Source organism: Suncus etruscus, chromosome 8 (assembly GCF_024139225.1).
Source record: "Suncus etruscus isolate mSunEtr1 chromosome 8, mSunEtr1.pri.cur, whole genome shotgun sequence".
NCBI lineage: Eukaryota > Metazoa > Chordata > Mammalia > Eulipotyphla > Soricidae > Suncus > Suncus etruscus.
The window spans coordinates 23,600,458-23,614,873 of NC_064855.1; the positions used below are offsets into that span (position 1 = coordinate 23,600,458).

Below are 14,416 nucleotides of genomic sequence, written 5' to 3' on the forward strand. Positions count from 1 at the left end.
GGAAAGGAGGAGAAAGACAGAAGTATTGAGAAGAAGGAACTTTTTTGGTGCTGAGATAACACTGGAAATTAAGCAATGGGAATGTGAAATCAAATTAAATAAGTCGTTCTATCCCTGAAATTTTTTATTGCAAAAAAACAACTAATGTTATGTCTATCACTTATAACAAAAATAAGATGTTTCAGAAAACCAGTAAATGAGAGTTTTCAGTTCCCAAAGATCATGAACATTGAGCATTCTTAGTCACCTATTCCAGGTTTAAATACGGAGGAGTTCATTAAAAAGAAAGATTTTCTACAAATTTATCTTTCTTTTGAATTCCTAGTTTCCCAAAGCAATACTTAGTAAGAAGTGCTGAGGAATGACAGAGGTCCGCTGAGGGAACTTACCTGTGATGTTTCATTCTCTTTAAGGTCTAACCCAAACACATTGCGTCGCTTGACCTTCAAGAAATCAAGTCCATCTTCCTCCTCCTCCACATCCTCCTCCTCGCTGTCTAAGAACTGCACAGGCACTTCCTTTATCTTCAATGCCTCCTTAGGATGAGAAACAGATTGGGGTTGAGAGTTTCCCAGTCTCTCTTCTACTTCTTCATCTTCTGTCTCCTCTTCCTCTTCATCACTAGCACCATCAGAAAGTCCATACTCTGCCACTTCTGGTTCTTTGACACCTTTCTTAAGGATAGACATTTTATCATTGAAGTAGGCTCGAAATTCTTCCACTTCATCATTACAGAGGGTGGCAACCCTTGACTCCATTCCTTTATTGTCTTGGTTCACTTCCAATTCTTTAGTGGATTGTTGCTGCATTTTCTGAAGAAATCTTATCCTTGGTGCCACAGCAAGACCAAGAGATCTTAAATATGAGAAAACAAAAATAATATCAATACTCTGATAGTTTGGTTATGGATATTAGCAAACAGTTTCTCTAAAGCTAATGGCTATTTTTAGAGTTTTATTGTAAAGAAAATATTTCTAAGATAACTCAATCTTGACAATGTAAGATGATCCAAAAGGCAAACCAAATATACCAAATACTTATCAGAAAACATTGTGACACCCTATTTTTCATGAAGAGGCTAACATGACATAAAATAAAGATGCTAAGATCAGAAATAAAATAAAGTCTCTAATACTGGGTCTGACAATTTCCAAGGTGACTTTTTTGTCTCTGCTTCCTCAGACAGAGAGATTCACAAATGATATAAAGAACAGGGCATAATCATTTATATTTTAAAATAGCATGTTGGGGCTGGAGCAATAATATAACAGGTATGTGCCTTGCTAGCAGCTAAAAATCTGCTAAATCAGCCAGTATTAATTCCTCAATGCAGAGCCAGAAGTAACCCTGAAGGGGGTGAGTGGGGTATGCATCCAACATGTTCCCAATGTCTTTTTCCTATATGAGAATGCATAGAAATTAAGAATTATGTTAACAATGTGGCCCCAGAAATAAATCTGCAACCTGGAAATTCTGACTGTCATCTACTAGCTGAATGATCAAAAGACATGATTTGATCTTTCAACAACTGAGTTTTCTCACAGGCAAAATAAAATGATAAAGAGCTTCTCTAGTACAGGTAAGAATAAAATGTCAGGTTGAGAGTATACTTGCCTTGTACCCAGTTCAGTTTCCAACACAGTATGTTTTGCCCACACATCATACCTGGGAGTCATCCCCATATACAGGAGTAACCCTGAGCACTACTGAGTGGTGGATCCCTCCCCCTCCAAAAAAAAAACCCTAAAAATAAAAATAAAAATTTTTTAAATATAATTGAAAAATAACTAAGTAAATTCACAGATACAATGCATGTAAAACAATGTCCACACATAGGCTCAGGAGTTACTCCTGGCTTTGTGTTCAGAAATCACTCCTGGCTCAGGGGACCATATAGGATGCCAAGATCGAACCCAGACCCAACCTGGTCAGCCTCGTGCAAGGCAAACACACTACTGCTGCACTATCACTGCAGCCTCAGAAGCAATTTCTGAGTACAGAATCAAGAGTAACTCCAGGGCACTGCCAGGTGTGGCCCAAAAATGAAACAAAAAAATTATTCAGTAAGGAAATTATGTACATTAATATAGTCATAAAACTGAATTAAAACATTGAATTAAAATGTACCCGTAACTGGACTCAGGTTCATTGTCTGCCTTCCCTTAGCATAACAAATAAAAAGAAAGGATCTTTAGCTCTGAGCTGTGAGACTTAGTGTCATTTGTAGCAGCAAAATGTCTCCTATATACAACCCTATAATAATAAAACCTATGCCTCTCAGATTTGCTAATATCTCAGTTAAGTGTATCAAAAGCCAGGACAAAACTTCACATAGCAGGTCTGGAAGAAAGAGTACCAGGGACTTGAATACTACTGATTCCAATACAATTCCTAGCACCACATATGGTCAGTATCCTGAGCAATGCCAGGATTACTCCTGGGCAGATCAGAACAGCCTATGAGCAATTCAGGGTATAACCCAAATGCCTTCCCCCTAACAAAAACCTTCAAACCAGGCAGAAAAATCAGTTAATAACCCTAACAGTGAATTGTAGTCAAAACTGTTAACAAATAATTAAATATGTTATCCACTGGTGCCTTTCCATATATGACCCAAACACAAGTCAGTGGCCTACTATTATTATCTAAAGTTTATTTCGTTCAATAGAACAAACCATATATTGTGCTGGGGACTGAACTGGGTACAAGGAAAATGTACTCACAGCCTATTATTACTATTTAAAGTTCTAAATGTTACATTATGCAAATTACTTGTTATATTAAATTCAGCCTTACATGAAGATTAAAAATTAATACCTCACTCACATCAAGCTTATGGTTTCACTCACATGTGGAAGGTTTTTGTTTTGTTTGGTTTTGTTTTTGGTTTTTTGGGGCCACACCCAGAGGTGCTCAAAAGTTAACCCTGACTCGAGCTCAGAAATCACCCCTGGCTCAGGGAATGTATGAGATGCCAGGAATTGAACCTACATCTGTCTTGGGTCAGTCACATGCAAGGCAAATGCCCTACCACTGTGCTACCACTCCAGTCACATGTGGAAGTTTTTTTTAAGAAAAGAATGAGACAAAATCTAACAGGTTATAAAATTAAAATGACAGTATAGAGACAAGGAACAGGAGGTAGATAAATCGTGGTAAGAAGGGTCTACTGGTATAGATAAAACCAAAAGCTTTGATGATGATGATGATGATGATGATGATGATGATGATGATGATGATGATGATGCAGTAAACAAAGATGTCTAATTAAGATGCCATACACCTACAACTTATACAGTAATTGAAGCAAATGTTACTTCAATTTAAAAAGGCTAACACAATTTAGTACTACATTATGAAAATGTAAATTAAATGAGTACTCCCTCTTAATAACAAAAGATTGAAAAATCCCACAAATACTAAGCCAAAACAGAGAACATGTAGACTGCAGACATTTATAGATGTCAAGGAAAACTTACCAACTGTTATCTAATCCTTTCAAAACCAAGCTCACAGAAATTCCAAATATAATTTTTTATAAAGTAAAACCAGGTTTATTTAGAAATATTTAGGGAAGGGAGAGACAGAAAGATAAGAGTAACAAGCTTGAGAAAGAGATAGAGTGTAAGGATGGGCTTTGGAGAAGTACACTGATGTGTTAGTTATGAAGTCCACATATCGGGTTGTGAAGATGGTATGTGCTCAGGCTGCAACACATGTGTCCCAATATAACTTTAACACGTTTAAATCTGAGCCTGGAGTGGTGGCACAAGCGATAAGGCATCTGCCTTGCCCGTGCTAGCCTAGGACAGACCACAGCTCAGTCCCCTGGCATCCCATATGGTCCCCCAAGCCAGGAGCAATTTATGAGCGCATAGCCAGGAGTAACCCCTGAGCATCAATGGGTGTGGTCCAAAAACCAAAATAATAATAACAATAATAATAAAAGTTTAAATCTAAGAAACATTCTCTGAGGACCCAGAACCCCATGGTCTCCTGAGTCACTCAGGATAAAGCTCTGATCACCACCAGTTGTAAACCAAACCAGCCCCATTCCTATAAAAGAAAAGAAACTTCTGACACTCATTTTTTACAGTTTATACTTTTTCCCTGAGATCTATAACAAATTTCTTTTGTCACTTTCTTTTTCCAAATGTTTATTTAGGCAATGTGATTTATAATACTGTTAGTAACAGAATTTCAGGCATACAGTATTTCAAATCCACACCCACACCAGAGTGTCAGCATTCCTCTACCAATATTTTAAGGTCCCTTCCCATCACCAACCAACACTCCCCAACACAATCATTTGGAAAACACAAGTTTTGTAGGCCAATTTTCAGGGTTGCCACTGTCAGCACTGGCCAACTGTTATGCACTTACCTTTTTACTTTACATTCCATATATTACAGAGATCATTCTGTAATATATTCATTTTCATTCTTTCTCTCTCTCTCTCTCACCCTCCCTCCCTCTCTCCCCCCCCAGCCACATTATTAAACTGCATGATTTCATATTTTTTATTGTGGGATAATATTCTATTGTGTTTGTGTATAAAGATATAAAACGCAGAGGCCAGAGTGATAATACAGCAAGTGTACTGTACACAGCCAACCTGGGTTCAATCATCCCAGCATCCCATATGGTCTCCCAAGCACTGCCAGGAGTAATTCCTGAGTGCAGAGTCAGGAGTAACCCCTGAGCATCACTAGATGACCAATTCCTTCTGTGAAAATTCATAACTGTAATTTTATAGAAATACTTACAGGGCATATTCAGGAATAGGTAACTTGCTCACATCAAACACATCTTTCGCCTTCATCAGATACACTGAACGTATGTAGGAGACAAAACACTAAAAAGTTGTAAGTATATAACAAATATAGTCACAAAAAAAGATAAAATTTATCAAAGCAAAATAAATTAATCTAAAATAGTTGCATACATCTCCATTACACAAGGTTTTTCTACCTTTTTACAGAACATTAATATTAATGAAGACTTTACATTTGGTTAACTAAACCAACTCAACACAGAAATATGTGGCCCAAAAAACAAAACAAAACAAAACAAAAACAAAGAAAAGAAATATCTTCTCAAAATGTTAATCTAGGGTGAAGGAGATAACTTAAAGCTATGGCATACATGCTTTGCATGCAGGAGACCCCAGATTTGATCCCCTAGCACTGCAAGGCCCACATATCTATTGTCTTAGCTTTGTAGAGGCCACAGATAGTAGTGGCCTGTACTTTCCTTGCACATGATCAGCTTTGCTCCATTCCTGGAACCTCTGAACATTCTAGGAGTAATCCTGAGAGCAGATTAAGCCCTAATACAGCCTCATGTACCCCCCAAAAAAGCTATTGTAGAAGTTAAGCCATTAAGTGCCAATACAGTATAAAGAGGGAAAAAAAGAGACTTTGTAATAATATGCATAATAATCTGAACTCTACTTTGCAAGTTTCTCTAGTTATTTGAAATAATAGCATTCTTTTTTTTTTTTTTTGGTTTTTGGGCCACACCCGGTAACGCTCAGGGGTTACTCCTGGCTATGCGCTCAGAAGTTGCTCCTGGCTTGGGGGACCATATGGGACACCGGGGGATCGAACCGCGGTCCGTCCAAGGCTACCGCAGGCAAGGCAGGCGCACCTTACCTTTAGCGCCACCGCCCAATAATAGCATTCTTAATGTATAAAAATTAAATATGAAAATGCATGTAGAATACTTTTATATTTCAGAAGATAGATCAAGCACCAAAAAAATTTGTTATGTATAATCATTACAGAATTGAAAATATAAAATTTCCCATAAATAAAATCTAAGTATAATAAAGTAAAGTTTAATAAAATCATGAACAAAAGCTTATTCCCAAAGTTTTCCCTTTTCTATTATAATTTAAATAATATTCCAATATCACAATTTCAAGTAACTGTCATAACTCATAAAATATGCAGATAACGTATGATAAAATATATCTAAGCATTTCCATTTCTTTTTTAAATTTGTACTTTGTGAAATATATTTAATTCCCTTAGCTATATTTTCCTAATCTTCCCACTTCATGACTTAACACTAATTCTTTCTTCAAATCACTTACACTAACCTTCAGTCCATTCCTCTATCTCTATAGGCACAAAAAAGAATAGCTTTAATTCTAAGATCATTCTTCCCTTACTTACATTCATCCATAAGACATCACTCTAGTTGTTTATCATTTTTGTTCTACCTTGGCTATAATCAAAAGCCAGAAAATTCTTCTATGAAACTAGATGGCTTGCTGTGGCTGGCAACAAATTTAGCCATTCTGCTAAACCAAGCGTGGCATTCAATCAATCACATCATTTATTTCAATGTGCTATATTATACTCTTTGTCTGGAAAGCTCATTTGTTGTTTTCACAAACCAGTAAAGCAACTCTTCCAATGATTCATATTTACCGATTAATAATTTAATGACCTTGAGATATACATTAATGGAGGGCATATCAAAATTCATGTATATTATTTTCAGTGTGCACATTATTCCAAAGCTTCTATAAGAATTGACTCCCAGCTTGAAGTATGTGTGTTAGACAAGACATGCACACAAATCTTTGCATGCCCAGATAGTTTAGAGAAATTTCTAGGAGATACAAAAATTATCAATTTATGGGCCCGGAGAGATAGCACAGCGGCGTTTGCCTTGCAAGCAGCCGATTCAGGACCAAAGGTGGTTGGTTCGAATCCCAGTGTCCCATAGGGTCCCCCGTGCCTGCCAGGAGCTATTTCTGAGCAGACACCAGGAGTAACCCCTGAGCACTGCCGGGTGTGGCCCAAAACCAAAAAAAAAAAAAAAATTATCAATTTATATAAATATTCTTTCAATTAGATTTCAGGCAAAATGCACTTATAGAAGCTTAACTTTGCACTATCTGTTAACTGGTCTTTGGATATTTTGGAGTGGAGTCAGGGATATACTTTACTGAAGAACCATATCCCCACTCTCTACAACTTTCCTTATATATATATTTTTTTTTGGGGGGGGGTGGTTAGGCCACACCCGGCAGTGCTCATATATTTTTAAATCAATGTCTCCTAATGTATCATAGTATTTCTTATTTGTTTATTTTTTTTTGGTTTTAAAGTCGAGCCTGGCAGGCTCGGGGGACCATATGGGATTCGAACCACAGTCCTTCTGCATCTCAGGCAAACGCCTTACTGCTGTGCTATCTCTCCAACTCCATATCATAGTACTTCTTAAGAAAGTTAAAATTTCAGGTTTGCCACTTTAATAGTTTTGTGATCCTAAATTACTTCATTTTATTGCATCATTACTTATTAAGTCTCCAATGTTTATCTGGAAAAATTGAATATACTAAATACTTATTATAGATAAATATATCTATATTAATAAAGTAAATTAACTTATTATATTTTATTTAATAATGTATTGATTTATTAACAAATAAGTTAATAAATTGATAAATCACTAAATATTCCATTTTTATATTCAAATTTCAAATTAAAAGTTTAAATTTCAAAAATATTGAAATTTTTAGCATGAAATAAGTTTTAATGTTATTTCAAGTATATTTTTTAAATGTATTATTTGCTCTTTAAATAAAATCTGAGCAGGTTAAGAATGTGCCCTAGCACAGTGGTAGGACACACACCTGCTATGGGCTCAAACCCCAACACTATCAAAGGATAAATGAGGACAAACTTTACAAGGACATCCAGTTTGTTTTTCTTGGGCTTTTGGTTCACACCCGGCAGCGCTCAGAGGTTACTCCTGGCTCTATACTCAGAAATTGCTCCTGGCCGGCTCGGGGGACCATATGGGATGCCGGGATTCGAACCACTGTCCTTCTGCATGCAAGGCAAATACCTTACCTCCATGCTATCTCTCCGGCACCCTGGACATCCAGTTTTTTTTTTTTTTTTGGTTTTTGGGTCACACCCAGCCTTGCTCAGGGGTGACTCCTGGCTCAGAAATAGCTCCTGGCAGGCATAGGGAACCATATGGGACACCGGGATTCAAACCAACCACCTTTGGTCCTGGGTCAGCTGTTTGCAAGGCAAACACCGCTGTGCTATCTCTCCGGGCCCAGGACATCCAGTTTTTAAGCTATAATCTAAAGTCTTATTTAGTAAATGACTCCCTGTTCAGGCTCCTCTATTTATTTAAAATGCCCTCTCCCTGCTACTTGTCTTTCCTCTCTCCCTCTTCATCTCTCTGCTGAAATTAAATCAAGATTCTCAACAGACTCCAGTCATTAATTCAGTGTCATGTGATACAGGAATTACATGCATAGGCAAATTTTGAGCTGGTAACTACAATATAAAAAAGAACCTGTGAAATGAGTAACTTCAATAACAGAGACTCAAATAGTTATGAATTCAATGACTAGAAAGCACGATTCAAAATAAATTCCATATCTTCCATTTCTAAAGAATCTATTGTCAGACATTCTAAGAACTGAAACTAAATTCCATAAAAGTAATACTTGCTTGAGAATTTGCTAACCAAAAAGATTTCTAAGTTATGAAAAGCAATTTAGTGGTCACTGAGTCATATTTAGATAAGAAAATCTCCTCAAGAAAACTTAAAAAGGAGGGGGGGAACGGTGGTACAGTGGTAGGGCTTCTGCCTTGCATGTAGCTGACCTAGGACAGACCTTGGTTCAATCCCCAGTGTCCCATAAGGTCCCCCAAAGCCAGGGGCGATTTCTGAGTGCATAGCCAGAAGTAACCCCTGAGTATCACTGGGTGTGGCCAAAAGAAAACAAATTATTAAAAGAAAACTTATAAAAAGTTTTATGCTTTCTACAAATTTAACCTATATAAACAACAGGAGCTACTGAAACTATTGAAGAAATCCAAAGTTGGTAGCTTTGGAAGAGAAAATTGGGGGTGGGGGGACGGACAAGGGGAAATGAAGGCAGTGCCAGGAATCAAACCCAGGTCCTCTACCACTGACCGTATTCCAGACCCAAAAGTTGTTAACTGATAAAGTTAACAATCTGATAAAGAATTATCATTATAAATTATAAAGATAAAGTGTTAAAGAATTATGAAGAAGATAAAGTGAATCTGATAAAGCTTCACTAAAAACTCGGGCCGGTGAGGTGGCGCTAGAGGTAAGGTGTCTGCCTTGCAAGCGCTAGCCAAGGAAGGACCGCGGTTCGATCCTCCGGCCCTCCGGCGTACCATATGGTCCCCCCAAGCCAGGGGCAATTTCTGAGTGCTTAGCCAGGAGTAACCCCTGAGCATCAATTGGGTGTGGCCCAAAAACAAAACCAAAAAACCAAAAAAAAAAAACTTCATTAAAAACCAAGGCACTGTGGACTGAAATCACACATTAGTGACAGCATTATGGACAAGTAGTAGACATCTGTCCAGGCAATAAAGCAGAATTTTCAAAAATGTATATAGATTAAACTTATTTGAAAATTGCCATTTGGGGCCGGGCGGTGGCGCTGGAGGTAAGGTGCCTGCCTTGCCTGAGCTAACCTAGGATGGACCGCGGTTCGATCCCCCGGCGTCCCATATGGTCCCCCAAGAAGCCAGGAGCAACTTCTGAGCGCATAGCCAGGAGTAACCCCTGAGCGTCACAGGGTGTGGCCCAAAAACCAAAAAAAGAAAATTGCCATTTGAATAGCTAATGTATAAACATGCAAGCCAGAAGCAGCAAACAATGCTAAATGTGATTCTACAGGTATCAAATTGAAGCAGACTTACCCTTTGTGCTCTCTCTTTTAAATCTTGATCTTGAGCTAAAAATGATTCCAATTTTTTCTGGACGTCTATAAGTTTTTCTGGATTAATTCTTAATAACAAGAAGATAAAGATTAAAACTATAACATCTCACATTTTGAAACTGAACATAGTGGAGATTTTCTTCAGCTATTACTTTTCAATCTTTTTTTTTTTTTTTTTGGGCCACACCCGGTAACGCTCAGGGGTTATTCCTGGCTATGTGCTCAGAAGTTGCTCCTGGCTTGGGGGACCATATGGGACACCGGGGGATCGAACCGCGGTCCGTCCAAGGTTAGCGCAGGAAAGGCAGGCACCTTACCTTTAGCGCCACCGCCCGGCCCCACTTTTCAATCTTAAATATCACTTTCATCCTAATTCATAGTACATAAACTTGACTCCTTTGTATTAAGAATAATGAATAAAAAAAAAAATATCAGGTAATCCTGGTCAATAATAGGATTACTATCTAACTCTGCCCAGGTAGGGAACAGGAAGAATAAAATTTTTACCATGATTCAAGTTAGAAAATATCCCACCTGTTTTCCTAATTTTAGACGCAACCATCTTGTGTCTGCATACAGAGACAAGAGAGGATGGTGATAAAATCAAGAATAGTACTAGATTTTAATTTAGTTCTTAGTATATCAAAAGCTTCAAAATACACTTTCATTGAGCCTCAGCAACTATTGACTAATGGCCAATTTTGTTTCATCTCTAATGTTAAACACTACATCCCATCAATCCATCCTCCAAATAATCTTTAAAAAATTATTTCAGTGTTTCAAGTGTCCCAGGTACACATGAAAAAATAAAGACAAATTATACATGGTTTCACTTATTTGTAGAAGATTTAAAAAAAGAAGAAGAAGAGCAAATGAACAAACCAAACAGGTAGAGGTGGGTAAAACAAGTAAAGGTATGAATTGTAAAGTGGTAGATCAAGGGGCCGGAGAGATAGCATGGAGGTAAAGGTGTTTGCCTTGCATGCAGAAGGACAGCGGTTCAAATCCCGGCATCCCATATGGTTCCCTGAGCTTGCCAAGAGCGATTTCTGAGCATAGAGCCAGGAGTAACCCCTGAGTACTGCCAGGTGTGACCCAAAAACCAAAAAAGAAAAAGAAAAAAAGTGGTAGATCAAAGTCAGACAGATGTTAGTGATCACATTATATAGTACACATTAGAACGCCAACTATATACTGAAAATGAATAAACGGATATAAATGAAAAGATACAGGGCCCTAGAAATTATAAAAAGTCATAAATAAATTAATACATATGAACCACAAAAAAAATAAATAAACCCTTATACCTAGGGCCAGAGCAATAAAACAGCAAGTAGGATGCTTGTCTTGCAGAGTGGTTGCACAGGCTCATTCCTCTGCACCCCATATGGTCCCCTACCTCCATCAGGAGTGATCCCTGAATGCAGAGTCAAGTAAGGAGTAAAGCCCATAGCAAATCCAATTATGACCCTCCCCCACAAAAAAATAGTTCCACCTGAAACTTTTTTTTTTGGGGGGGGGGTTGGTTTTTGGGTTACACCCAGCAGTGCTCAGGGGTTACTCCAGGCTCTACGCTCAGAAGTCGCTCCTGGCAGGCTCAGGGGACCATATGGGATGCTGGGATTCAAACCACCGTCCTTCTGCATGCAAGGCAAATGCCTTACCTTCATGCATTCTCTCCAGCCCCTTCACGTGAAACTTATACAATGTTTTAAACTAAAACTAAAACTAAAGTCATCTCAATTAACAAAGAAACTATAACTAAAACTAAAGTCATCTCAATTAACATAGAAAAATCAGAGGCTAGATATATGGTACAGGACTTAAGGTGACAGCCTAATTCGGGGCAGATACAGGTTTGATCCCCAGAGGGCGTGGTTCCCTGAGTACCATCAGGAGTAATGCCTAAATATAGAGCCATGAATTAATCCTGAGAACTACCAGGTGTGCCCCAACACCCCCAACCTTCACAAAAGAAAAAGAAAAATCAGGGCCAGGAGGTTAGGTTAGGACATATGTCCTGCATGCAATGACCCTGACTAAATCTCTGGCTCCATATGCTCCCATCCCAAGCATCTCAGGGGGCCATGGAGACACTCCTCCCCTCCCCAACAATGAACCATCATGGATGGTTGGCAGAGAATCACCAGAAATGGTGGCATCCAAGCTCCCTGAGCACCACCTGGAAGATGCCCTCAAAGAAATGGAAAAAGAAAAACCAGTAAATTATTTCAGGAAAAAAAGGGTTACAACAGGCAGGGAACATAAAAGGAGGGCAGGGAAAAAGATCCTTGCCCAACTCTTCTTCAGAATGACAGACAGATCTCAAGGAATTCTTACTTAATTTCCTTCACGGGTACTTTCTTCTGGAGAAGCTGCTGCACCATCCCTTTTTCCTCTGAAGGAAGCAAAAGTAATAAAGCTTCACCACCTTCTTTGTACCTAAATAAAAAGAGCAAAATCCCATCAACACAATCTAGACTGTATTAGTCTGATGAATAGGTAATATGAAAGCAAGTTCAACTAATTAATCATTATTAAGAAAACCTTTTCATCTTCTGTGACAAAGACAACGAGCTCTGAACACCCAAAAACAAATTCTTATCATGATTTTTAATTCCTAGTGGCTGTTAGGCTCCACTGCAAAAGGGCTGACTCCTTTGGAACAAATTTTAAAATCTCTTTAATACCTTTATAGCAAAAGTTTCTCATTCAAGTCACTAAAAACAATAAAATTGGTCATTTAGTAAAAAATGGCACCAAGACATTAAGGAAATTATATCATCCTTCCAGCAGATTTTACCTAAGAATGTGGTCACAACGTTGTTCAAAAATATCAGTTTTAAGAAAAGGAGTAAGTGTGAGAGGAAACGTCAAGAGATGGTACAGTGGGTAGGGCAATTGCCTTACATAAGACAGATCCCAATTTGGTGCAGAGCTCCCCAAATGGTTCCCTGGTCTCCATTAAAAGTGACCCCTGAGCTCAGAGCCAGATCCACGGGTAAGGCCTGAGCAGTGCTGGATGTAGCCAAAACAACAATACACGAGGGGCTGGGAGGGGACAAGTGAACTTCCAACTTCCAGCAATTAGGAAGCAAACACCTCTCGGAGAGTTGGAAGCTTCAGCAGGCAACACGGGGAGGACATGACTCCATGTGCTGTTCATTTGTCCAAATCACAGACCAAAGTGGTGTATCAGAAACAACACCCTCCTTCTTGACTATTTCTAAAACATAAAAGGGACGCATGTATCTCCTTTGTATTCTCAGATGTATTCCCTTGCTTAACATCTATAACTCTTGGAACATCCTCATATAGAGACAATTTTGCCCACTGGTTTTGCTATTTGATTGTTTGGTCTTCCCCCTTTGAGATCTGTTTTATAAGCAATACCGGTAGAAGAGTATCTTTGTATGAATTTCATGTTTGAACCAAGTTACAGGGAATGTTGGACTTGATTCGTCGGCCCCCAGATGCACCAACAATATCTTGTGGCATTGCTTCTCTTTTGCATAGGCACATTAAAATGGGAAAATGATACATATGCAAACAAGTTCTTATCTAACAGAGATGGGAACACAAATTTGGTAATGCAATTAGGCCTTTACCCTGAACATTGGCATAATGATTTGGCTTAGGCCTCAGAAGAATGGGCATCACCCACACACACCTGAACAATGGATACCCTCTATGAAAACAACCACAATTGTCTATAAAATTACCAGGATCCAAGACTCTACCAGGGAAGACATAGCACTGCTTTGGCAATGTCTTACTCCAAAGAGTGCTCTCAACACCCAGACGACTCAGCAACAGCCTGCTTGCAGGGCAGATCACTCCACAGTTAATGGTATGCTGAAACTAGAGGATGCTCCACATCAGCCTGACATCGATGAAAGAAATGCACAGAATCCAGAGTCTTTAAATATAAGAATCTGATACCAACAATAGCTAAAGTGTGAAAAAGTTTCACCGGGACCACGGAAAATGACTCGGATTGGACAGACTGGTATGCCTGGAACCCAGAGTCGGTCTTATGCCAATAAACTTCTGGGGTGAGGCCTTTTAGTAATCAGGTCAAGATTTTTTTTTCCATTTTCCCCATTTTTCTGGACCTATGCAAACAACGGCAATTGCCACTATCACACCTTTACTATATATTTTTTTTACTCTTATCCTTTAAGGAAAAAAAATACAATTTACTGAACTTAAAAACAAATAACTGTACTAGAATGCTTGTCTCGAATACAGGCAGGGGATGGGAAGGGGGAGGGTGAAATGTTACACTGGTGAAGGGGGGTGCTCTGTTTGTGACTGTACCCCAACTATCATCATGTTACTTAAATAAAAAATATATTTAATAAAAAATATAAATGAAAAAAAGAAAACAACAACAACAATACAAAAATAAAATGCCCTTGTTTGTTCCGATGAGGTACATGACTGCAACATATGTTTCTCACCTAGTAAAATCTTACACCATGCTACACTATCAGAAATTTGTACTTACAGGGCTCAGAGAGCTCAAAAGGTGTATTCTTTATAAGTCAGTGACCCAAGTTCACCCCTCAAAACTGAATGAACACAGGTCCAGAGATAGTCCCTGGGCACTAACCAGATGTTGCCCCCCCCCCCAAAAAAAGTGTGCACACATGCATGCCACAGTAAGCACACTAT

At 38.5% G+C, this 14,416-nt stretch overlaps 1 protein-coding gene across 1 annotated transcript in view; it reads right to left on the reverse strand.

Annotated features, from left to right (window-relative positions):
• DDX10 (DEAD-box helicase 10) overlaps positions 1-14,416 on the reverse strand; it is a 278,266-nt gene that overhangs the window by 230,422 nt on the left and 33,428 nt on the right. Inside the window, exons 10-13 of the mRNA XM_049778642.1 lie at positions 12,080-12,181; positions 9,720-9,807; positions 4,767-4,855; positions 390-855 (exon numbers count right to left, since the gene is read on the reverse strand). Coding sequence (XP_049634599.1) covers positions 390-855; positions 4,767-4,855; positions 9,720-9,807; positions 12,080-12,181 — 745 coding nt within the window. The remainder of the gene's footprint in view (positions 1-389; positions 856-4,766; positions 4,856-9,719; positions 9,808-12,079; positions 12,182-14,416) is intronic.